The 27,817-nt window shown below is 33.0% G+C and overlaps 1 protein-coding gene and 2 pseudogenes across 1 annotated transcript; all 3 read left to right on the plus strand.

Annotated features, from left to right (window-relative positions):
• The first annotated feature begins 9,651 nt into the window (after nt 1-9,651).
• On the plus strand, nt 9,652-10,212 carry LOC116130028 (annotated as a pseudogene).
• Nucleotides 10,213-12,268: 2,056 nt separating this feature from the next.
• Nucleotides 12,269-13,341, plus strand: LOC116130029 (annotated as a pseudogene).
• A 12,394-nt stretch (nt 13,342-25,735) lies between these two features.
• On the plus strand, nt 25,736-26,445 carry LOC116130089. Its single transcript, XM_031415836.1, has one exon. The coding sequence runs from the start codon at nt 25,823-25,825 to the stop codon at nt 26,213-26,215; it is 393 nt and encodes a 130-aa protein (XP_031271696.1). The 5' UTR covers nt 25,736-25,822; the 3' UTR covers nt 26,216-26,445.
• The last annotated feature ends 1,372 nt before the right edge of the window (nt 26,446-27,817 follow it).

Genomic DNA, 27,817 nt, shown 5'->3' on the forward strand with positions numbered 1-27,817 from the left:
AGCATCAATATCTTTGTTGTTAAAAAATATGCAGATCTTTTTATGAGAATATTATTCGATGTTGAATCAGACTAGATTGGGAAAATTTATATACAATTATTTATCAGTTTCGAATTTTTTTTCTTCTTTTGTCTTGAAACAGGTTGATTCAACATTGAATAATATTTTTAATATATAGTGTTATTGAAAAATTTTGCTTGTAGCCCACTTTTTCACTATTTTTCATACCAAAATTTAGCGTCAAGTAAATATATTCATGTCAATTAAAAATCATACATTCTTTTTACTTTTAGTTTAAATTAGAATTGTGATAGATAGTTAATTAAAAAAGGGAGTAACCCATGTGTAAATAATTTATATATCTTGAAATACTATAATCTTGATTAGAGTTTCGACCAATGGGAGTTTTAATTGATGTTTTGACCCAAAAATAAAGGTACTTTGACAAGAAAAAAAACATTAAAAAGGAACATATTTAGAGTTGTCTATTGAAATCCCATCAATCAGCAAGACCAAATTATTCTCTTTATTTGGTGGAATATATGCATGAAGTGACAAATGATTAATTAGTAAATTAAAGGAGACAATTAGAATGGGTATTTCAGGGATCAATAAAGGAGAAGCATGATTCTAGTGGGTTATGTTGATGATAAAATGTTTTTGAGGAGAATCTTCTCTCTCATCTATTATTCTTTTGCTTTTTTGCTTTAATTTTTTTTAGCCTAGATGTTCCCAATCTGTCCCAATCTGGTCCTTGGAATCCATTATCTTTTTATTTTTTGGGTTATCCTTTGTACCGTTACTTTAAATCTCTTCTCTTAACCATGGTTATCTTAAACCTCTTCTCTTAATCACGATTATTTAAATCTCTTCTCTTAATCATGATTACAAAAAGACACACTATCTCTCGTTCTTTGGATGTGAATATACTTTTACATACACGTCATAGGTTTTATGTTGAATCTCATCTTTGAAAAGTGGTATCATTTGAACCTATTATTTGGGTTAATATCCACAAAACCTATCAGGGTTTCAAAATATTAACAACAGTCAAATGCTTTTTAAGTATCTAAAAATGAATATTAGATCGAAAAATTTGAACAAATATAAGTGATCAATCATTTAAAGCAAAATTGATAGGCTAATGATAAAAGATTTCGTTAGTATTACTGAAATCAAGGGGATATTTTTGGCATAAACGAAATAAAACCAAACTTTAAGGGTCTAAGTGATAGTTACCTTACAATCTTGAAAAGTAATGTGGAAAGGATACGAATTTGATAATCTTCTACAAAAAGACCCAAAAGCAAAAATTATAAAATGGGACAGGAAGCATGACAAATATTGAGGGCCAGATTATGAAACTTCAGAATAAAAAAGTGGAAACTAAAATAATGTTTATCTTATATGATGGATTCACTCTCGCCTATCCTTGCATAATCAATCAATTTTGGCCACTTCTCTCATAAATTAATCTTCAATTGTCTATTTTTGAATGTCAATTTATTAATTTATTCTTGTATAAACGACATTATTAACAATCACTTTCTGTAGTTCTCATGAGAGTTTAGGCAACCCAATTGATCATTTTATTTATGGAAAGAATTATCATAATTGTTCCTATCAATATTTAATGGCAACCTTCACTATTAGAAAGATTTCAAAAATTCCATAACATTATGTTTACCATATGAGGGTCGATTCTGGGTAGGAACCGGAACCAAAACCTAGGGTACCAGTCAATTCTGACTCTAATAGATTCTTTTGCACAATCCTAGAAACAATCATAATAAGACTTAGCCACCAGAGCCCGATAATCTTCTTCTCTACCAACGAAAATTGTAGCAATGATTTTCTTTTTTATCAAAAAAAAGTCAAATTCCTAGATATTAAAATTAGGGTCGGTGAAACCCATTCCCATTAAGGGATTCCTCCGAATTTGATGGATCAGTGTCTCTGTCTTCAACCTCGGATTATGTTATTCATATACTTACTCATTAGCCTATCAATTTTGCTTGGTAGTAGTTGAAAATCTCATATTAATTTACCTTAACTTAAAATAAACTAGAACCCTTTAAGAATTTTATTCTTGAAGAACGAATAATAAATAAAAAAAAGTTATACAAGTGTAATGATTTCATTGTTACACCTAAAATCAAACTATAACGAATCTATATATACTTTTGAAATGATAAAAAGAAAACAAAATAACCCAAACAAAAAGATGGGTTTATTATATTAGAAAAATTTCTTCTCAATGTCTCACCTAACCTAAAAATTAATTCATCCACGATTCAAGATTGTCCCTTTTTTATTTCTTTTCAATGCCCTCCTTTTGGTCAACAAGAATAGTAACCCAATCGAGAGAATATGCAAAGTAACTTGATAAATAATTGAACTATGAACAAAGCAAAGACAATGACTACTAAGAAGCTACTAGAATATATTTGTATATAAAGATATATCCATTATGGCCTAATCTATGACTTTGAATATCAAAATAGCTGCAAAGACTTTGTATTATTTTTTTTAACCTAGATGGGTATTATGAAGCTTCTAGTGAATAGTTGTTTCTAAGTGTTTGGAGGATGAAATTAATGGGGAAGAAAGTGACAAATTACAAAATGAAGAAAATGATGGGAGTATGGACGAGGTGGTAGGTTTTTGGAGATTGTCTTTTTGATTCTGCAAGTGTTGAAAAGAGTAAAAGGAGGGGCAAAAATATATATGTGGTTTGAATGAGTTAGGCAAAGTAGTTGGTCTAACTTCATTTATAAAAGATAGTAAAAAATTGAAGATGCTCATGCTTGTAGCATTATAGGAAGACTTATTTCAAATTAAATATTGAATAGTATATTCATTATATATATTAGATGCATATTTTAATCTTTTTAATAAGTTCAGTTTAAAGCAAATAATATTTAGTCAGTTCTTCTCTCTTTTCCTCTTATTTTTTCTCAATTCTATTTGTAGCTGTAATTTTATCCGAGTAATTGATTGTATTCGTGCTTTAAATGTATATTTGTTTCATGCATGTGATATGATTTCTCAAAATTGTTAATGAAATAAAAAAGTATATCCTATATTTGAACAAAGAATAAATAAGTATACTTTGTATCTTGTACACACTCGAAATATATTTTCATTTTTTTGTCAATAAAACTTCTTTCACTATATATATATATATATATGGTGATCGAGATTGTCCGGACCAGTTTGCACGCATCTCAACTGACATCCGAGACTTTGAAGTTAATTACCGGGTAAACTCTATTAATGATCGAGGAGAATCGAACTCAAGACCTCTTACGTAATACACCCAAGAGTTCCTATTAAACCAACCGGTCACCTAGGGGTGGTTTTCTTTCACAATATTGAAACTATGTAATTATTGACAACATTTTAGTTGTAAAATTATATCCCATTTATTTATAGCTCTTCTTCCTTCATAGTGTGACAGAACCTGAATTGCTATGTGAGTAAGAAACAGTTGGCTCTTAACAACTTTATATACATAATTTTCGTAGTTTATTTATTATTTATTAAATAGACAAAGAATATTTTGTAAGATCAAGAAAAATTGCAGATACCCCCATTCGGCATAAATTATGGGCCACATTTGTACATTTCATTGTCTCAAAACTCCATAGCCCTATTCGAACAACAAGGAAATAATAAGCCCACTTCAATAGTAAAGCCCAATACCTCAAAAAGAATTGGGCTTTTAACCCACATCAATAACAAATCCCTCAAATTATAGAAAATCAATTGAGCTCACAGGTCATCAAAACTTGTAAATTAGCCCAACCTAAAAAAGGAACCCAAATGGGCCAAGTGATACCTTTTATTGGGTTTGTTTTATGCAATAAAACCCAATGAAAAAGTGTCATTGGGATAGAGTGGTGTTGTTTAAGCTCGGGAAGTGATTTTCACCTCAGTGACTTTCACTTTTTATAAATTGAATTCTAGATTTTATAAACTGAATTTTATATTTATGTTCAATGATATGAGATGTGACATTGATAATTAGTAAATACTTAATTACGAGAATCCAAATCTTATAAATTGAATCCCAAATTTGTTCGATAGATGTGAGATGTTACATTGTACAATTTTTTAAATATGATAAAGTACTTGTAATGATGAATCTAATCAATTAGATTAGCATTAAAACTGATTATCAACAGTAATTATCACCTAACGATAATGCAAATGATAATGATTAGAATTGCATTGAAACTTTGGCGTACTTTTTGCTTGATGGGTAGAATTGAATTATCTAGTAGCTTATAATATAGACAGTAAATGTTAGCAAATGAGACAATTGTTTGAAAACTAGATAGGGACCCCTCAATGGAGCTGCCAAGGATATGTAATTCTTCATGTAACAATTTCAGTAGGCTCATAGTCAAATGTGAAGGTATTTAGAGTGCTTTAGTCTGAATGGTAGGTAGTACGAACATTATTTTGAGACTCCTACCTTCCTCCATACTTTACAAAAATTCGAGTTAAGTGTATAATTTTCCTAAAATATACAAACACAAAACATTGTCAAAACAATTAGGTTAGATTTCTTTGTATTTTTCAAAATGAAAATAACTTGTTAGACACCCATGACACTGTCTAATACATTGGTGTCAACCAAAAAAAAAAAAAAAAAAAAAAAATTAGCAACACCCATTATCAACGGTTGGTATGTGATTATCGACTGATTGGACAGAATCAATTCGTTCGAAATCAACTGACATTGACCAATAGCCTCTATCAACTGAAACCTGTCTTCAACATCCACCACTTTTTGGCTAACATTTTGACATTGTCCGTACTCATACCTAGATTTTGTCAAAAGCACCCATTTTCACATCTCTACTCAAATATATGCTTAATCAACTATAGCAACAACAACCCAACAACCAACCCCCCCCCCCCCCCCCCCCCCCCCCCCCCCCCCCCTCTTGTCCTTTCTATCAATATAAATTCCATCAACATATTCAACCTTCCTCATTGTTTGATGTCATATCAGCTACTATCAACATTATATTAGACAATTTATCAAAATGTTGTCCTTCAACGTCGGTGCTCCACCTATTATAACTTACCCTTACGACTTATTTTTGTATGACATCTATTTATATTTTTCCTCTAATGCATAAAATGTACTATCTAGGACGTGTGAAACCCTTTTATGAATCAACACAATAATGATATGTCTGCATAAAATCCCTCTAAATCCAAACAAATGACAATTATAATGAATATTACATGAACTTTTTTCAAAGTATACCACAAAGGTACACGCCGATTACTATCTCCAAACCGAACATCTCCTAAAACTTGTATCCTCATACGAATCACACTTTTCAAAAAGATAAGTCACAATAAATCTTCCCCGTAATCTCTTCTTGAAATTCTTTAAATTTTGCAGTATGTATGCATTTTGAAATTGTTTCTCAATAGGGTAATTAGTTATGCTTGGTATCCAAGATTTGAAAGATCTAAAATCAGCCCCCTTTCTTTTTCCACTTTATCTTGCAATGCATTATCATATTGTTCCACAAATTGTTTCACATTGTTTTGGAATTTGTTCATATAATCCATAAAAAATGCTGCATACTTTCACCACGTTGATAGTAGGCATACTTGTCCAGAAAGTATCTTTAACAAATGCAAGTACCCAACGTACTCTTTCTTTGTACAATCCATATAACCATTATTCTGTGAAAGTTGTGCACATCAATGAATTTGTTTACATCGTTCTTCGAACTCTTCACGTGTAAAGGAATCATACACAATATTTTGTAACTTAAACTTTATAGTTTCATTTTTTATACCATTTTAACTTTTCTAGCAGTTTTCTTCATATATGCCACAAACCCACCTATATTGTACCAGGGAAAACAATCTCAATTGCATTTTGCATGGCTTATCGTGATCAGTGATAATAATTCCATTAGGAGCAAAATTCATGCATTCAAGCCAAGAACGAATAGTCATACAAATGTCTCAGTGTCCTCATGGAAATTAACCACAAACCTAACAATGTCGATGTCCATGATGATCACCCCAAAAGTAGCAAATGGCATATCATACTTTTTTGTCAGATATGTTGTGTCGAAGGTCAAACGTCACCAAATTCTTTATATGTGACCCTGCATCTATCATCAACCCATAGCATATATGTAATCGACTCTCTTCATCTACATCAATCATGTACTAAAATTTGAATTCTCTTTTGCATTTTCATAAAATACCAAGTACTGCCGAAGCATCTCCAACTCCAAGTTTTAGCCTTCTACCTTTTTTAATGTAGTCTCTACATCTTTTGTAGAAACGTCAAATTCTCTATACCTCCTGCCTAGGAATGAGAGAGTCGAGCAATTCACGAGCATTTGAGCTGACTCGTGAAAAGCTTAAACTCGATTCGAAGTCAATCGAGTGAGCTCGAGCTCAGTGGCTTGTTTAAGGGGTCGAGCCGAGTTTGATCCAGGCGAAACCGGTGTCATAGGCTTGCAAGCCTCATCGAGCTTGGAGGGCCAAATTGCAAGTTTTGTAACTTTTTTTTTTTATTTTCAAGTTTTTAAATGATAAACAGCACCCTTCTCACAATAACTCAAAGCTCGAGCTCAAGCACAAGCTCGAGTACCCACTCATACTCGCAGCTTGAGCTCGAGCCCAAGTATTCAAGCGAACGAGCTCAGCTTGAACTTGAACTGACACTGTTCATCACGAATGAGCTCGAGTGTTCAGATACTCGCTCAGCTCGTATACACCCCTACTTTGCCTCAACTGAACATAACTGAAATTTTTACATAGTCTAATCCTAGTTAGATCATTAACTTTAAGCCCATTTTCACATAAGGTTGTGTCGTTCGGTTTACCTTGAAATATCTTTTTTTCGTCGAACTTGTAAGATCATGGTTATGTTCAAGCACAACTGATTTATTTCCCATATTGCATTCACCATTCAAAGCTGCACTAATCTGACTCCTAAATCTGTTTTAGCAATAAGTTGTTTTTCAAGGTATTTCTAGATTTACATATCTCCTTCCCAGAACAAGAACACGCCACTGTCATGTATCATCTCCCCATCATCTCCTTTCTTTGACGTAGTATCAGACTTCAAAACCATTTTATTACCATACCTTTTTAATACTTCACCAGACTATCAACTGAATCAAACACCATTCCATATGAGGGTCCACTTCTTCCTTGCACATCCCATATCTTCTAATTCATCACATTCATTTCTTGATTTAATGGTTTATAATGGACAAAATAGAATGTACTAATACAAAACATCATAGAAACAATACGATAAACAAATTTAAATTCATGTTAAGAAAAAGTTAAAGTTTCGAACACATTTACTCAACATCATTGAAATGAGGCAAACTAGACTCTTCATATTCCATATTCATGCAAAACCATAACAGTTTTTGCGTTCGAATGGTTACACAGTCACCACAAATATTGTCTATCATTTATTTTGTATTGTAACATATATTTAATCCAAAATAGAATATGAAACTAATTAATGCATAAATTAAGTAAAAATTCTTAGTACCTCAACAAATATTTAACCTCAAAAAAATTTGATCTCCCTTTCCACCCTAAACGATTCTCTCTATGAAAAATTGGTGGCTTTCCCGTGAAAATACTATAAACGTCTCTATAAAAAATTGGTGGCTTCTTGTGAAAATAGTGACTTTCTTGTCACAGTAGTTGGTTGTTGTGGCTATTGAGGAAGAAACCACCATTGTCGCATGGAGACTAACAGGATCTGGCAAGAAGCCGAACACACAGAAAAAAAAGATGAGACAATGAGCTAAAATGTATTAGCTTTAAAATGAAGCTACAAATAAAGTATTTTTTTTTTTCATCTAAAATTTTGGCTTATTTGCATAAGTATATAGACAAACTATATTTTTATTTGCATGATTGAAAAAATTTGAATTAAAAAAAAAAAATTATTTGCCTCACTGTTCAATGGACGGTCGTCCATCTGAAAGACACCGTCCATATAATAGGATGGCGTCCATTTTATTCTTTTAAAAAATCATTCCTCCTCATTTAATAATACGCAAGTCATTATGGATGGACGTTCATTCGAGGTGGACGCCCATCATAAGAAATTGACTCTCGTCCATATAATATAGACGGGAGTCCATTGTTATTTTTCAAAATTCGTCCAGATTGGTGGACGCCATCCACTTGTAATGCGTGGCCATCCATCAAATATGGACGAGCGTTATAGTTGTTGGTAACTGTTCATTTATAAAGACGTGTTATAGTGTCCAACGTGTTGCGTCTGATCTGATGCCACCTAAGTAGGTACAACAATTCGGTGAGATTAATCGGTGTTGTTAGCATTGTTGTAAATAATACTCAATAAATTGATAACCTCGACAAATAATATTTTTGGCCGGTCCCGACTGGGACCAATGGGTAAATTAATAATTCGCTAAATTTATAAGATAATGCATTAAAAAAAACACATAAATACCACTTGATTATAAATTAATAATCTCTTTCTACATCAAAATATATATATACATGACTCAATTAGCTAGAAAGCCTTTGTAAAATATGACTCCTATAGACTAATGTATTTTAACAAGAAAAAAACATCATGATTTTTACACAACAAGAATAAATATGTCTGAATTTTAAGAGAAAAACAATTTCCTCTAGACTAATTCTATGCCGTATTAACTATGAGTTATTCCCTATATCAGATTAACTCATATAGCTATAACTAGATGGTAATGTACTACACTAATCAATGTGTACTAATCAAGTACTAACATTGGAAATTTGAAAAAAAAATTGAAAGGAATTCAAATTTCAATGTTATACTTGAATTAGTACACATAGTTTTTCAACTAGATTGATGATATTATTTAACATCTATTCCCTACACCATATTAACAACATTATTTGTACATGTATTAAGTTCAATGTTTTGGAAAATAAAATAAAAATGTTTCATAATTTGATAATTATTCATTTAAACATTATAAATATTCGATTAATTATAAATTTTTATAATTCTAAAGATATAATTTATCTAGGTATATTTTATTGGAATATCATAGTGAAGAAAAAGTTTTCATTATTAATCACAAACCACTTCACAAAGTGTTTATGAAGTAATATCTTTAGAAAATAAAGGTGCACAAGGATGGTGTTTTAATTAAAAAATGAATTTTTTCACTTGACATCTAAGTTTGGCTTTTTGAAAAATAAAAATTTTATGTTTTAATTAATAAAAGAAGTCATAATTCAAAAAATTAAAAAATATTATTCTAAAATATTATTATATCTTTTAACATTTCAAAACTTCAAATAATTAAAACAAGCAATCAACGAGTGATAAAATTAATAAAATCTAGCTCGTTTTGTTGTTTGTAATTAATTATTAAATTAACACATAAATTATGTCTTTTTTTTTTTAATTTTGAGACACATTGTTTTAAACTTCCATCTGTCCCTTCAAGTTCTCCACAGTCCACTCCGACATCACGCCACGTGTCACCGCTATTTTCCTCAACTATATAAACCCGAATATCTCACCTCCCTTTCTCATCGCCAAGTGAAAAAATTCTTCTTACCGACGAAGAAGCGTACCGTTTTGCAGACTAGGTTTTCTCCATGGCTCTCGAATGGGTTGTGCTCGGCTACGCCGCGGCCGCAGAAGCAATCATGGTGCCCTCCTCACCCTCCCGGCCTCGATGGCCTACGCAGAGGCCTCGTCGCGGGGACACGTAATCCCTGAAGCCGTTTCTCTCGGTGGTCCCGTTTTGTCTGTTTGCTGATGGATATCTACTGGAAATACGAGACGCGCCCGAAGTGCGAGGGGGATTCGTGTACCCGACAGAGCACTTGCGCCACCAGAAGTCGATCATGAAGAGTCAGCGCAACGCGCTCTTGATCGCGTCGGCTTTGGTTTTCTATTGGCTGCTCTATTCGGTCACGCATCTCGTGGTGAAGATCGATCAGTTGAACCAGAGGATCGAGAGGCAAAAACAAGGATTGATTGAGTCATTGAGGTTGTTTTTGATCTCTGTTTGTTTGAATGTTATTTTGAGGGTTTCAGATAGCTCACTGATTTATTTTCATTTAATGCATGGTGTTTATCTCTGTTATTTTAGTGTTGCAACTTGTTTTCTAGAACTTCTTTCGGAGCTGGTTGCTTTTCAAGTTTGGTACTGAAGCTTAAGTAACATTAAATGGGTTATTCGAGTGCGATTCTAGTTACTTCAGTAACTAGCAGTTATCATTGAAATGGACATAAAATTGGGTGTGTGGTTCTTTATTATTCAGCGAAATAGAATTTTTAAATTTTGCATATCTAGGAAGTATGATTTGGATGTTGGCTATGTGTTGCCAAACGAATTTTATAGTTTGTGGCTATGTTATTGTCGGGTCTAGTTTCTTTGTATGCTTGAGAGTTGATTGATGGTAGCGGTGCTGGGTGAAATACAATATTACAAAAAGCGGTTAGTATTGCTGTGTGTGCTTAGGATAGAGAGCGACAGCTTCGACGATTGTTAGCACGTTGGTAGATGCATTCAATTGCATGTTTGATGTCCTGTAACTGAATCAGGTGCATGAGCATGTTTGCACCTGCTTTATGATCTTAAGCAAGCTTGGTCTTCCTATAGATCATTAAATAGAATTTCTTAGTGTTCTCTTCGTGCTTCTTATAAACTTCCAAATTAAGCATTAGGTTAGTTCATTGGGCTTTCTTTGATGAGTTTTCTCCAACCATACAACCATAGGGATTTCTATAACACTCAAATAGTTTCAACGTATGAGCTCCTTTATACTTTCACTTATGGTTCAATTTGTTCTCCGAACATATACGTGTTAAGTTGTTTAGACACTCATCACAACTTCAACTACAATTTGGGGTCTTTTCAGAAGAATTTTTATTGTCGATACAAATGCGCGGATAGGAAATAGCAATAGGTTTCAGATTATGGGTAATGGTGATTCTTTCATTTTATAGTTTTTGTGGCAGATACTTAATGGTATGTTGCATGCTCTTTGAACTTGATTAAGGGTTCAAGGCATTGGTCAATCCGATTGTGATGTTGAGCAAAGTTTGGTCTTGCAGAAAATAATGCTAACAGATATACTTTTATTCAGTTCTTAAGTCTCGGTCTTTCCATCTGTTGTTTATTCTAAACTTGCAGATTAGTATTGGACTAGGCCATTCGGCAAACTGGCTCCATCTTCTATTGCAGTCATTTCTAGTTGAATCCAGACCTGATATTTGTTAATTGTTTACATGGTATTGTGTAAATTATAATATGAACCAATGTAAGTTTAACTTATTCATAAGTCAGGGATTGACTGTTGGTTATATAGTCAGATCCTCTTACTATGTACCTAATTTAATTTTCTGTTTGGGTGATTATAATTTAATAAAAACCATCCAAATTTAATGAAAAATTAATCAAGTTCGGTAAAAATTTGTTTAAATTGATTTGATTTGATCGTAAGCATAAAAGTTGTTGAAATCTTAATATTCTTTTAACATTATATTATCTACTCTTTGACATAATTTTTTTTTGCAAATTATAACAAAACAGATCTTCTGTAAGATATAAATTAGCTTCACAAGCCAGGCAAATTAATTCAAAAGCTTTGGTCCCTGACTGACAATATAAAACTAGAAATCGAATAATCAAGTCAATTATGAACATAAAATAGTAAAACAATAAAATATTAACGAAGTAAGAAGGGTTAGGCTTAACATAGAGGCTCATAAGATTTAAGTTAAATTAAATTTTGTGGTATAATAACAGTTTTATTTTGATTATCGTTAATTGTTTTTATTTAATTAAAATCAATTCAAGATTTCTTTATAACTTTCAACTTAATAAAAAAATAATTTATCATTGGTTTGGTAAGGTTTACGAATTGGGATAATTTTAACAAACCCTTTTCTTCCGATGAAACTTGCTGTTTCCAGAAAGAAAACCTGAGGTGGCATGTTCTAATTGGACTTTTAAGCAATCCCACACCGCTCAACTTCTGTTTCCAATAAGAAACAAAAACCTTTCTTACCACCAATTCCATACAGCCCATTCCAATTCTGTTCTGTCTCTTCTTCTCTCAAATGTGACACTTTTCTTCTGATTATACGAGGTAACTTCCCCCCAAACCCCACCCCCTTCTCTTTTCTTGAATTATTTTCATTTTGTTTCAATTTAAACCTTTTAATTAATTCGTTTCTTGATTCTTTACTTTTCGAAAAAAATAATGGATGACATGAAAGATAAGATGAAGGGCTTCATGAAGAAAGTTAACAATCAGTTATCTTCTTCTTCTTCAGGTAAATTCAAGGGCCAAGGTCGAGTTCTGGGTTCCGGTTCTTCTTCTTCGGGAGGACCCGTTTACCCTAATACAGCTCGACCCAATCCACATACCTCAACACTAATCCCAATCCGAATCCAAACACACAAACAAAACCTAAACCTAAACCAAACCCTTCTCCTTCTCCTTCTGAGAAATCGCTGTTTCTGAAGAGAGCAATAAGTCCGGTTTTGTGAATAATCCGGACCCGGGTCGGAAACCCTCTGATGGGTTTGACCCGTATGGTTCATGATCACTTCCGGAAGAGATCGCAACATGGGTATTCTTTAAATTTGTTTGAATGTCCTATTTGGGCAGGCTTTTAGGACTGAAGAAGAGTTTCTTTACATGTTGAGAGCTGTGTGAATAATAGTAATATTAATAGATAATAATAAAATAACAGCAGTTCAACTGATGATAATAATAGTATAATAATGGTGATGTTGGTGGTGTTTTGAATGATCTAGGAGTGAATTGGAGACTTGTGTTGGTGTTTTTTTCTGGGAGGCCGAAGGAAGGGTCAGTGAAGTGGTGCGTAAGTTGTTGGGGAATGTGGTGAAGGAGCGAGAATGCAAGTTTAGGAGAATTCGAATGAGTAATCCGAAGATCGGGAAGCGGTTAGGAGGTTGTGGGAGCAGTGATTATTGGAGTTTGTTGGGTTTGAATTGAAAGAGAAGTGGGGGAAATGTGGGCAGTAATGGAGGTTCCTGATGAGGAGAGGGTTGTTTGATTGGTAAGGTAGTGGAACTGTTGTTGGATCCGAAAAAGGTGAAGCACCACAAAGTCGAGAAGTTGAAGGAGGAGGAAGCTAAGGATGAGGCCAAGGAACACGTTGAGCCGGTCAGGGTTGATAGACAGGTATATTGCTGTTTTATACTTTTTAGATGTGAATTGATGTTATTAGCTTCAATATTCAAAGTGAGTCTATGAATTTATGTTTGTTAATAGATAGGAAATTCATTGAAATGGTTAGAATAGTTATGTAGCACGTGAGAACACACTTGGATAGGGCTGAATATGATTTATTGTTGATTTTATAGCAATGAACATTGCATGTTAAATGATTTTATAAGATATTAACTTTAGACTTTAGTTTTTGTTGGCTGTTTTGGATATGAGGTTTTAAACACGGTAACACAAAATCATAGACAAAAATGAAATGTGTTTTATCCCCATTTTTGTCTTTTTCAGCTTGCTAAGTCAAATTTTACCAAAAAAACGCTAAAAAAAATGATATAACAAACCGACTGAACACAATGTTTTAGTTTGCTTTGGTTCGGTTGTTAATTTAAGATGATACGGTAAGGTTCGTTTTTTTTTTTTTCAATTGTTCGATTCGGTCAGGTGAAAACACAAACCAGACCCATTTTTTCCACTCTAACACATATCAATTATAATCAATTCATTTTCAGAATCATGGTTTTTGAACCCATGAACTCTTAGAAGGGAAAGTCTTAGGGTAAGACCCAAAAGTTATAAAAACATACAAACATGTCATAAAAACATGTGTTTTTTACCATTTAAGGAGAGCCATACATGGTGTGATGACTGGCAGGCTAACATGTTATAAAACATGAGTTTGTTCTGCCATTTAAGGGAAGCGCTGCAGTGTGATGAGTGGCAGAGTAACATGTTAGGAAATAAATGGTTTTTCTACCATTTAAGAGAAGCCACACATAGTATGATGATTGGCACACTAACATGTTGTAAAATATTGGGTAAACCACCATTTAAGGGAAGCCACACGTAGTGAATTTTCCGTAAAAACTGTGTTCTTCACTTGAACTTTTAAATTTTCAAAGAATGGGTTGTTGCGGAAGCATCTGAGATAGTTCTTTAAATATTTGGAAGTAGATTAACACCAATTTAATTTGTGTCTAATTGGGCTCTTTTTTCTCTATCTGAATTAGAAATCCTCCTTTATTTTGCGGTCAAATCCAATCAAAGTTTGACTATTCAAGTGAATGTCTAACCATTTCCCTCTTACATCATCTTTGACTTTAAAACTAAGCTCTTGTGCACTTGTCTAAGAATGATGTAAGAAGGTAGTGGTCAAACATTTACTTGACAACAGTCGCACTTTGATTAAAGAGCAATGCTGTGCTTACAACTGAGTCATATAAACAGACAAAAAATAAATGATAAAGTAGTCATTTTACATAAATTTTGTGCAATTTTTGTCTATCTGTATGACTCAGTTGTAAGCAAAACATTATTGTTGACTAAATCTGGCCCACAAGAAAAAAGATGATTACTGTTTCGAGTAAAAAGAGAGGAAACCGAATTAGGCACAAATTAATTTGGGTTTAAAAATTTGAAAGTTTGTCCACTTGCCTCGTCTAAGAGATACTTGAATACAGTGAAGTATATTGATCTTGTTTCTTCCAAACTTCTATCCCATTCAGTTATGATTGAGATCACATCAATTTGGGCAAAGAAGTTTGGACAAGGAGACACCATAATTTACTCCATCGACATTTATAACCCGAAGAACTCATATTTTATGGTGTAGCCATGCCTGGAAATTGAAGACAATTTCTGATAATTTTCAGAAAAACTAAATAAGAAAATACAACTTGCGATTATTGGAATATCTTCATGTTGCATTTGGTTGAAATTTATCTTGTACATGAGGAAATCAAAGGCTTATGCTAGGAACTTAGTACAACTAGGAGGACCAAAGGCCTTTTTCTATCTATACACTCTTTCAAAAATGCATTGAAGAGATCATTTTGGAAGATTTTCCATGGATATGGGCTTGAGGGATTATGATGCCTAGAATCTGAACAGAACTTGCTAGATAAGGGACCTCTATGGACATATTTAATAACAAGCTTCGATGGATAAAGCTTAATTCCCTTCTAACTCTTAAATATTTGGCTTTATTTCATTAACTTTGGTCTGTTCCACAGAAGGCCCCAAGCCAACTGCCTATAGTGTGGTGGTTAGGAAGTAATGTCTTTTGTCTATCAATAGTATTTCCAAGGCCAAAAACTGAACTCTGCCTATAATCTGTCTTGCTTCAGTTTGTCCACTTGCCTTGTCTAAGACATACTTGAATTCGGTGAAGTAAATATCGATCTTGTTCCTTCCAAAGCCCCCTCCTCTTCAATTTATTATTGAACTGCATCAATTTGTGAAAAGAAGTTTGGACAAGGAGACACCATTAATTTACTCCATTGACATATTTTAACCCGAAGAACTCATTTTTTATGGTGTACCCATGCCAGGAAATTGAAGACGATTTCGGATAAGTTTCAGGAAAAATAAATGAGAAACTACACTTAGGATTATTGGAATATCTTCTTCTTGCATTTGGTTGGAAGTTATCTTGTATATGAGCATGTCAAAGGCTTGTACTAGGACCTGAATACAAGAGTACCAAAGACCTTTATCTATCTNCTTTTCTATCAATCATAAATTCCATCAACATATTACAACCTTCCTCATTGTTTGATGTCATATCAGCTACTATCAACATTATATTAGACAATTTATCAAAATGTTGTCCTTCAACGTCGGTGCTCCACCTATTATAACTTACCTTAACGACTTAATTTTTGTATGACATCTATTTATATTTTTCCTCTAATGCCATAAAATGTACTTATCTAGGACGTGTGAAACCCTTTTATGAATCAACACAATAATGATATGTCTGCATAAAATCCCTCTAAACTCAAACAAATGACAATTATAATGAATATTACATGAACTTTTTTCAAAGTATACCACAAAAGGTACACGCCGATTACTATCTCCAAACCGAACATCTCCTAAAACTTGATACTCCTCATACGAATCACACTTTTCAGAAAAGATAAGTCACAATAAATCTTCCCCGTAATCTCTTCTTGAAATTCTTTAAATTTTGCAGTTATGTATGCATTTTGAAATTGTTTCTCAATAGGGTAATTAGTTATGCTTGGTATCCAAGATTTGAAAGATCTAAAATCAGCCTCCCTTTCTTTTTCCACTTTATCTTGCAATGCATTATCATATTGTTCCACAAATTGTTTCAACATTGTTTTGGAATTTGCATATATATCCATAAAAAAATGCATGCATACTTTCACCACGTTGAATAGTAGGCATACTTGTCCAGAAAGTATCTTTAACAAATGCAAGTACCCAACGTACTCTTTCTTTGTACAATCCATATAACCATTTATTCTTGTGAAAGTTGTGCACATCAATGAATTTGTTTCATCGTTCTTCGAACTCTTCACGTGTAAAGGAATCATACACAATATTTTGTAACTTAAACTTTATAGTTTCATATTCTTTATACCATTTTAACTTTTCTAGCAGTTTCTTCATTATATGCCACAAACGCCACCTATATTTTGTACCAGGGAAAACAATCTCAATTGCATTTTGCATGGTCTTATCGTGATCAGTGATAATAATTCCATTAGGAGCAAAATTCATGCATTCAAGCCAAGAACGAAATAGTCATACAAATGTCTCAGTGTCCTCATGGGAAATTAACCCACAACCTAACAATGTCGAATGTCCATGATGATCAACCCTCACAAAAGTAGCAAATGGCATATCATACTTTTTTGTCAGATATGTTGTGTCGAAGGTCATAACGTCACCAAATTCTTTATATGTGACCCTGCATCTATCATCAACCCATAGCATATTATGTAATCGACTCTCTTCATCTACATCAATCATGTACTAAAAATTTGAATTCTCCTTTTGCATTTTCATAAAATACCCAAGTACTGCCGAAGCATCTCCAACTCCAAGTTTTAGCCTTCTACCTTTTTTAATGTAGTCTCTACAATCTTTTTGTAGAAACGTCAAATTCTCTATACCTCCTGCCTAGGAATGAGAAGCGAGTCGAGCAATTCACGAGCTATTTGAGCTTGACTCGTGAAAAGCTTAAACTCGATTCGAAGTCAATCGAGTTGAGCTCGAGCTCAAGTGGCTTGTTTAAGGGGTCGAGCCGAGTTTGATCCAGGCGAAACTCGGGTTGATAGGCTTGCAAGCCTCATCGAGCTTGGAGGGCCAAATTGCAAGTTTTGTAACTTTTTTTTTTTATTTTCAAGTTTTTAAAATGATAAACAGCACCCTTCTCACAATAAACTCAAAGCTCGAGCTCAAGCACAAGCTCGAGTACCCACTCATACTCGCAAGCTTGAGCTCGAGCCCAAGTATTCAAGCTCGAACGAGCTCAGCTTGAACTTGAACTTGACACTGTTCATCACGAACTGAGCTCGAGTGTTCAGATACTCCGCTCAGCTCGTATACACCCCTACTTCTGCCTCAACTGAACATAACTGAAATTTTTTACATAGTCTAATCCTAGTTAGATCATTAACTTTAAGCCTCATTTTCACATAAGGTTGTGTCGTTCGGTTTACCTTGAAATATCTTTTTTTCGTCGAACTTGTAAGATCATGGTTATGTTCAAGCACAACTGATTTAATTTCCCATATGCATTCACCATTCAAAGCTGCACTAATCTGACTCCTAAATCTGTTTTAGCAATAAGTTGTTTTTTCAAGGTATTTCTAGATTTACATATCTCCTTCCCAGAACAAGAACACGCCACTGTCATGTATCTCATCTCCCCATCATCTCCTTTCTTTGACGTATGTATCATTGCTTCAAAACCCATTTTATTACCATACCTTTTGTAATACTTCACCAGACTATCAACTGAATCAAACACCATTCCAATATGAGGGTCCACTTCTTCCTCTGCACATCCCATATCTTCTAATTCATCACATTCATTTTCTTGATTTAATGGTTTTATAATGGACAAAATTAGAATGTACTAATACAACACATCATAAGAAACAATACGATATAACAAATTTAAATTCATGTTAACGAAAAAGTTAAAGTTTCGAACACAATTTAACTCAACATCATTGAAATGAGGCAAACTAGACTCTTCCATATTCCATAATTTCATGCAAAACCATAATCAGTTTTTGCGTTCACGAATGTGGTTCACAACAGTCACCAACAAATATTGTCTATCATTTATTTTGTATTGTAACATATATTTAATCCAAAATAGAATATGAAACTAATTACATGCATAAATTAAGTAAAAAATTCTTAAGTACCTCAACAAATATTTATAACCTCAAAAAAATTTGATCTCCCTTTCCACCCTAAACGATTCTCTCTATGAAAAATTGGTGGCTTTCCCGTGAAAATACTATAAACAGTTCTCTCTATAAAAAATTGGTGGCTTTCTTGTGAAAATATTAGTGACTTTCTTGTCACAGTAGTTGGTTGTTGTGGCTATTGAGGAAGAAACCGCCATTGTCGCATGGAAGACTAACAGGATCTGGCAAGAAGCCAAGAACACACAGAAAAAAAAAAGATGAGACAATGAAGCTAAAATGTATTAGCTTTAAAATGAAGCTACAAATAAAGTATTATTTTTTTTTCATCTAAAAATTTTGACGCTTATTTGCATAAGTATATTAGACAAACTATATCTTTTTTATTTGCATGATTGAAAAAAATTTGTAAATTAAAAAAAAAAAAATTATTTGCCTCACTGTTCAATGGACGGTCGTCCATCTGATAAGAACAGCCGTCCATATAATATGGATGGGCGTCCATTTTTATTCTTTTAAAAAATCATTCCTCCTCATTTTAATAATACCGCAAGTCATTATGGATGGACGTTCATTCGAGGTGGACGCCCATCCATAAGAAATTGACTCTCATCCATATAATATAGACGGGAGTCCATTGTTATTTTTATTCAAAATTCCGTCCAGATTGGTGGACGGCCGTCCACTTGTAATGCGTGGCCATCCATCAAATATGGACGAGCGTTTATAGTTGTTGGATAACTGTTCATTTATAAAAGACGTGTTATAGTGTCCAACGTGATTGCGTCTGATTCGGATGCCACCTAAGTAGGTACAACAATTCGGTGAGATTAATCGGTGTTTGTAGCATTGTTGTAAATTAATACTCGATAAATTGATAACCTCGACTAAATAATATTTTTTGGCCGGTCCCGACTTGGGACCAATGTGGTAAATTAATAATTCGCTAAATTTATAAGATAATGCATTAAAAAAAAACACATAAATACCACTTGATTAATAAATTAATAATCTCTTTCTACATCAAAATTATATATATACATGACTCAATTAGCTAGAAAGCCTTTGTAAAATATGACTCCTATAGACTAATGTATTTATATACAAGAAAAAAACACTCATGTATTTTTACACAACAAGAATAAATATAGTCTGATATTTATAAGAAGAAAACAATTTCCTCTAGACTAATTCCTATGCCGTATTAACTATGAGTTATTCCCTATATCAGATTAACTCATATAGCTATAACTAGATGAGTAATGCTACGTACACTAATCAATGTGTACTAATCCAAGTACTAACATTGGAAATTTGAAAAAAAAATTTGAAAGGAATTTCAAATTTCCAATGTTAGTACTTGAATTAGTACACATAGTTTTATTCTAACTAGATTGATGATATTATTTCTAACATCTATTCCCTACACCATATTAACCATACATTATTTGTACATGTATTAAGTTCAATGTTTTGGAAAAATAAAATAAATAATGTTTCGATAATTTGATAATTTATTCATTTAAACAATTATATAATATGTCGATTAATTAATAAATTTTTATAATTCTAAAGATATTAATTTATCTAGGTATATTTTATTGGAATATCATAGTGAAGATAAAAGTTTTCATTATTTTAATCACAAACCACATTCACAAAGAGTGTTTATGAAGTAATATCTTTTAGAAAATAAAGGTGCACAAGGATGGTGTTTTAATTAAAAAATGAATTTTTTATCACTTGACATCTAAGTTTGGCTTTTTGAAAAATAAAAATTTTATAGTTTTAATTAATAAAAGAAGTCATAATTCAAAAAATTAATAAAATATTATTCTAAAATATTATTATACATCTTTTAACATTTCAAAACTTCAAATAAATTAAAACAGGCAATCAACGAGTGATAAAATTAATAAAATTCTAGCTCGTTTTGGTTGTTAGTAATTAATTATTAAATTAACACATAAATTATGTCATTTTTTTTTTTTTAAGGTTATGTTCAAGCACAATGATTTAATTTCCATATGCATTCACCATTCAAGCTGCACTATAATCTGACTCCTAAATCTGTTTTAGACAATAAGTTGTTTTTTTTTTTGCCAAGGGCTTTCTAGATTACCTAGCCTCCTTCCCAGAACAAGAACACTCCTGTAGTATCATCATCTCCCCGAGTTAAGTGTATAATTTTCCTAAAATATAACAACACAAAACATTGTCAAAACAATTAGGTTAGATTTCTTTGTATTTTTCAAAATCAAAATTGCTTGGTAGACACCCACTGACACTATCTAATACATTGGTGTCAACCAAAAAAAAAAAAAAAAAAAAAATATTAGTAGACACCCATTATCGGCGGTTGATATGTGATTATTGATTGATTGGACAGAATCAATTCGTTCTAAATCGATTGACACCGACCAATAGCCTCTATCAACTGAAACCTGTCTTCAACATCCATCCACTTTTTTGGCCAACATTTTTGACATTGTCCGATACTCATACCTAGATTTTATCAAAAGCACCCATTTTCAGCATCTCTACTCAAATATATGCTTAATGAACTATAGCAACAACAAATCATAAGCAACAACCCCAACCAACACCCCCCTCCTCCCTTTTTTTTTCTATCAATCATAAATTTCATCAACATATTACAGTCTTCTTCATTGTTTGATGTCATATCAGCTACTGTCAACATTATATTAGATAATTTATCAAAATGTTGTCCTTCAACGTTGGTGCTCCACCTATTATAACTTACCTTAATGGCTTAATTTTCGTATGACATCTATTTATATTTTTCCTCTAACGACATAAAATGTACTTATCTGGGACGTGTGAAACCCTTTTATGAATCAACACAATAAAGACATGTCTGCATGAAATCCCTCTAAACTCAAACAAATGACAATTATAATGAATATTACATGAACTTTTTTCAAAGTATACCACAAAGGGTACACGCCGATTACTATCTCCAAACCAAACATCTCCTAAAACTTGATACTTCTCAAACAAATCACACTTTTTCAAAAAAGATAATTCACAATAAATCTTCCCCGCAATCTCTTCTTGAAACTTTTTAAATTTTACAGTTGTGTATGCATTTTGAAATTGTTTCTCAATAGGGTAATTAGTTATGCATGGTATCCAAGATTTGAAAGATCTAAAATCAGCCTCCCTTTCTTTTTCCACTTTATCTTGCAATGCATTATCATATTGTTCCACAAATTGTTTCAGCATTGTTTTGGAATTTACATATATATCCATAAAAAAATGCATGCATACTTTCACTACGTTGAGTAGTTAACATACTTGCCCAGAAAGTATCTTTAACAAATCCAAGTACCCAACGTACTCTTTCTTTGTACAATCCATATAATCATTTATTCTCGTGAAAGTTGTGCACATCAATGAATTTGTTACACCGTTCTTTGAACTCTTCACGTGTAAAAGAATCATACACAATATTTTGTAATTTAAACTTTATAGTTTCATATTCTTTATAACCTTTTAACTTTTCTGGTAGTTTCTTCATTATATACCACAAACACCACTTATGTCTTGTACCAGGGAAAACAATCTCAATTGCATTTTGCATGGCCTTATCTTGATCAGTGATAATAATTCCATTAGGAGAAAAATTCATGCATTCAAGCCAAGAACGAAATAGCTATACAAATGTCTCAGTGTCTTCATGAGAAATTAATCCACAACCTAACAATGTCGATTGTCCATGATGATCAACCCCAAAAGTAGCAAATGGCATATCATACTTTTTTGTCAGATATGTTGTGTCGAAGGTCACAACGTCAGCAAATTCTTTATATGCGACCCTGCATCTATCATCAACCCATAGCATATTCTGTAATCGACTCTGTTCATCTATATCAATCATGTACTAAAATTTTGAATTCTCTTTTTGCATTTTCATAAAATACCTAAGTACTGCCGAAGCATCTCCAACTCCAAGTTTTAGCTTTCTAACTTTTTTAATGTAGTCCCTACAATCTTTTTGTAGAAACGTCAAATTCTCTATACCTCCTGCCTAGGAATGAGAAGTGAGTCAAGCAATTCGCAAGCTACTTGAGCTCGACTCGTGAAAAGCTTGAACTCGATTCGAAGTCAATCAAGTCAAGCTCGAGCTCGAGTGGCTCGTTTAAGGAGTCGAGCCAAGTTCGATCCGGGCGAAGCTCGAGTCGATAGGCTTGCAAGCCTCATCGCGCTTGGAGGGCCAAATTGCAAGTTTTGTAACTTTTTTTTTTATTTTCAAGTTTTTAAAATGACAAATAGCACCCTTTTCACAATAAACTCAAAGCTCGAGCTCAAGCACAAGCTCGAGTACCCACTCATACTCGCGAGCTTGAGCTCGAGCCCAAGTATTCAAGCTTGAACGAGCTCAGCTTGAACTTGAACTCGACACTGTTCATCACGAACCAAGCTCGAGTGTTCAGATACTCTGCTCTACTTGTATACACCCCTACTTTTGCCTCAACTGAACATAATTGAAAATTTTTACATAGTCTAATCCTAGTTAGATCATTAACTTTAAGCCCCATTTTCAGATAAGGTTGTATCGTTCGGTTTACCTTGAAATATCTTTTTTTCGTTGAACTTGTAAGATCATGGTTATGTTCAAGCACAACTTATTTCATTTCCCATTTGCATTCACCATTCAAAGCTGCACTAATCCGACTCTTAAATCTGTTTTAGCAACAAGTTGCTTTTTCAAGGTATTTCTGGATTTACATCCCTCCTTCCTAGAACAAGAACACGCTACTGTCATGTATCTCATCTCCCCATCATCTCCTTTCTTTGACATACATATCATAGCTTCAAAACCCATTTTATTACCATACCTTTTGTAATACTTCACCAGACTATCAACTGAATCAAACACCATTCTAATATGAGGCTCCACTTCTTCTTTGCACATCCCATATCTTCTAATTCATCACATTCATTTTCTTGATTTAATGGTTTTATAATGGAAAAAATTAGAATGTACTAATACAACAGAACATAGGAAACAATACGATACAACAAATTTAAATTCATGTTAACAAAAAAGTTAAAGTTTCGAACACAATTTACCTCAACATCATTGAAATGAGGCAAACTAGACTCTTCCATATTCCATAATTTCATGCAAAACCATAACCAGTTTTTGCGTTCATGAATCTGGTTCACAATAGTCACCAACAAATATTGTCTATCATTTATTTTGTATTGTAACATATATTTAATCCAAAATAGAATATGAAACTAATTAAATGCATAAATTAAGTAAAAAATTCTTAAGTACCTCAAAAAATATTTATAACCCTAAAAAAGTTTGATCTCCCTTTCCACCCTAAATGATTCTCTCTATAAAAAATTGGTGGCTTTCCCGTGAAAATACTATAAACAGTTCTCTCTGTAAAAAATTGGTGGCTTTTTTGTGAAAATATTAGTGACTTTCTTGTCATAGTAGTTAGTTGTTGTGGCTATTGAGGAAGAAACCACCATTGTCGTGTGGAAGACTAACAAGCTCTGGCAAGAACATGCAGAAGAAAAGTTGAGACAATGAAGCTAAAATGTATTAGCTTTAAAATGAAGCTACAAATAAAGTATTATTTTTTTTCATCTAAAAGTTTTGGTTCTTATTTGCATAAGTATAATAGACAAACTATATTTTTTTATTTGCATGATTAAAAAAAAAATTGATTTGCCTCACTGTTCAATGGACGGTCGTCCATCTGATAAGAACAACTGTCCATATAATATGGACGGGCATCCATTCTTATTCTTTTAAAAAATCATTCCTCCTCATTTTAATAATATCGCAAGTCATTATGGATGGACGTTCATTCTAGGTGGACGCCCATTTATAAGAAATTGACTCTCGTCCATATAATATGGACGGGAGTCCATTGTTATTTTTGTTCAAAATTTCGTCCAGATTGGTGGACAACCATCCACTTGTAATGCGCGGCCGCCCATCAAATATGGGACGAGCGTCCATAATTGTTGGACACCTATTCATTTATAGAAGATGTGTTATAGTGTCCAACGTGGTTGCGTCTGACTCGAATGCCATGTAAGTAGGTACAACAATTCGGTGAGATTAATCGGTGTCTGTAGCATTATTGTAAATTAATACTCAATAAATTGATAACCTCGACTAAATAATATTTTTTGGCCAGTCCCGACTTGGGACCAATGAGGTAAATTAATAATTCGCTAAATTTATAAGATAATGCATTAAAAAAAAAAAGCACATAAATACCACTTGATTTATAAATTAATAATCTCTTTATACATCAAAATTATATATATACATGACTCAATTAGCTAGAAAGCCTTTGTAAAATATGACTCCTATAGACTAATGTATTTATATACAAGAAAAAAGCACTCATGTATTTTTATACAACAAGAATAAATATAGTCTGATATTTATAAGAAGAAAACAATTTCCTATTGACTAATTCCTATGCCATATTAACTATGAGTTATTCCCTATACCAGATTAACTCATATAGCTATAACTAGATTGATGATATTATTTCCAACAACTATTCTCTACACCATATTAACCATACATTATATGTACATGTATTAAGTTTAATGTTTTGGAAAAATAAAATAAAGAATGTTTCAATAATTTGATAATTTATTCATTTATACAATTAAATAATACATCAATTAATTAATAATTTTTTATAATTCTAAAGATATTAATTTATCAAGGTTTAACTGTTCTATATTTTATTGGAATATCATAGTGAAGATAAAAGTTTTTATTATTTTAATCACAAACCACATTCACAAAGTGTTTATGAAGTAATATCTTTTAGAAAATAAAGGTGCACAAGGATGGTGTTTTAATTAAAAAATGAATTTTTTATCACTTGACATCTAAGTTTGGCTTTTTGAAAAATAAAAATTTTATAGTTTTAATTAATAAAAGAAGTCATAATTCAAAAAATTAATAAAATATTATTCTAAAATATTATTATACATCTTTTAACATTTCAAAACTTCAAATAAATTAAAACAGGCAATCAACGAGTGATAAAATTAATAAAATTCTAGCTCGTTTTGGTTGTTAGTAATTAATTATTAAATTAACACATAAATTATGTCATTTTTTTTTTTTTTAAATTTTGAGACCAAATTGTTTCTCAAACTTCCAAGTTCCATCTGTCCCTTCAAAGTTCTCCACAGTTCACACTCCCTACATCACGCCACGTGTCACCGCTATTTTCCTCAACTATATAAACCCGAATATCTCACTCTCACCTTTCTCATCGCCAAGTGAAAAAATTCTTCCCTTACCGACGAAGAAGCGTACCGTTTTGCAGATCTAGGTTTTCTCCATGGCTCTCGAATGGGTTGTGCTCGGCTACGCCGCGGCCGCAGAAGCAATCATGGTGCTCCTCCTCACCCTCCCCGGCCTCGATGGCCTACGCAGAGGCCTCGTCGCGGTGACACGTAATCTCCTGAAGCCGTTTCTCTCGGTGGTCCCGTTTTGTCTGTTTCTGCTGATGGATATCTACTGGAAATACGAGACGCGCCCGAAGTGCGAGGGGGATTCGTGTACCCCGACAGAGCACTTGCGCCACCAGAAGTCGATCATGAAGAGTCAGCGCAACGCGCTCTTGATCGCGTCGGCTTTGGTTTTCTATTGGCTGCTCTATTCGGTCACGCATCTCGTGGTGAAGATCGATCAGTTGAACCAGAGGATCGAGAGGCTCAAAAACAAGGATTGATTGAGTCATTGAGGTTGTTTTTGATCTCTGTTTGTTTGAATGTTATTTTGAGGGTTTCAGATATGCTCACTGATTTTATTTTCATTTAATGCATGGTGTTTTATCTCTGTTATTTTTAGTGTTGCAACTTTGTTTCTAGAACTTCTTTCGGAGCTGGTTGCTTTTCAAGTTTGGTAACTGAAGCTTAAGTAAACATTAAATTGGGTTATTCGAGGTGCGATTCTTATAGTTACTTTCAGTAACTAGCAGTTATCATTGAAATGGACATAAAATTGGGTTGTGCTGGTTCTTTATTATTCAGCGAAATGTAGAATTTTTAAATTTTGCAATATCTAGGAAGTATGATTTTGGATTGTTGGCTATGTGTTGCCAAACGAAATTATTATAGTTTAGTGGCTATGTTATTGCTCGGGTCTAGTTTCATCTTGTATGTTTGAGAGTTGATTGATGGTAGCGAGTGCCTGGGTGAAATACAAATATTACAAAAAGCGGTTAGTATTGCTGTTGTGTGCTTAGGATAGAGAGCGGCACAGCTTCGACGATTCGTTAGCACGTTGGTAGATGCATTCAATTGCATGTTTGATGTCCTGTTTAACTGAATCAGGTGCATGAGCATGTTTGCACACTGCTTTATGATCTTAAGCAAGCTTGGTCTTCACTATAGATACATTAAAATAGAATTTCTTATGTGTTCTCTTCGTGCTTCTTATAAACTTCCAAATTAAGCATTAGGTTAGTTCATTGTGGCTTCTCTTTTGATGAAAGTTTTCTCCAACCATACAACCATAGGGATTTCTATAACACTCAAAAGAGTTTCAACGTATGAGCTCCTTTATACTTTCACTTACTGGTTCTTCAATTTGTTCTCCGAACATATACGTGTTAAGTTGTTTAGACACTCATCACAACTTCAACTACAATTTGGGGTCTTTTCAGAAGAATTTCTTATTGTCGATACAAATGCGTCGGATAGAGAAATAGCAATAGGTTTCAGATTATGGGTAATGGTGATTCTTTCATTTTATAGCTTTTTGTGGCAGATACTTTAATGGTATGTTGCATGCTCTTTGAACTTGATTAAGGGTTCATAGGCATTGCCGTCAATCCGCTTGTGATGTTGAGCAAAGTTTGGTCTTGCAGAAAATAAATGCTAAACAGATAACTACTTTTATTCAGCTTCTTAAAGTCTCCGGTCTTTCCATCATTGTCATGTTTATTCTAAACTTGCAGATTAAGTATTGGACTAGGCCATTCTGGCAAACATGGCTCCATATCTTCTATTGCAGTCATTTTCTAGTTGAATCCAGACCTGTATATTTGTTTAATTGTTTACATGAGTCTTGTGTAAATTATAATATGAACCAATGTAAGTTTAACTTATTCATAAGTCAAGGGATTGACTGTTTGTTATTATAGTCAGATCCTATTACTATGTACCTAATTTAATTTTCTGTTTGGTGATTTATAATTTTAATAAAAACCATCCAAATTTAATGAAAAATTAATCAAGTTCGGTAAAAATTTGTTTAAATTGATTTGATTTGATCGTAAGCATAAAAGTTTTTGTTAAATTCTTAATATTCTTTTAACATTATATTATCT

The sequence above is a fragment of the Pistacia vera genome, unplaced genomic scaffold (genome assembly GCF_008641045.1).
Source record: "Pistacia vera cultivar Batoury unplaced genomic scaffold, PisVer_v2 Contig217, whole genome shotgun sequence".
Taxonomy (NCBI): Eukaryota; Viridiplantae; Streptophyta; class Magnoliopsida; order Sapindales; family Anacardiaceae; genus Pistacia; species Pistacia vera.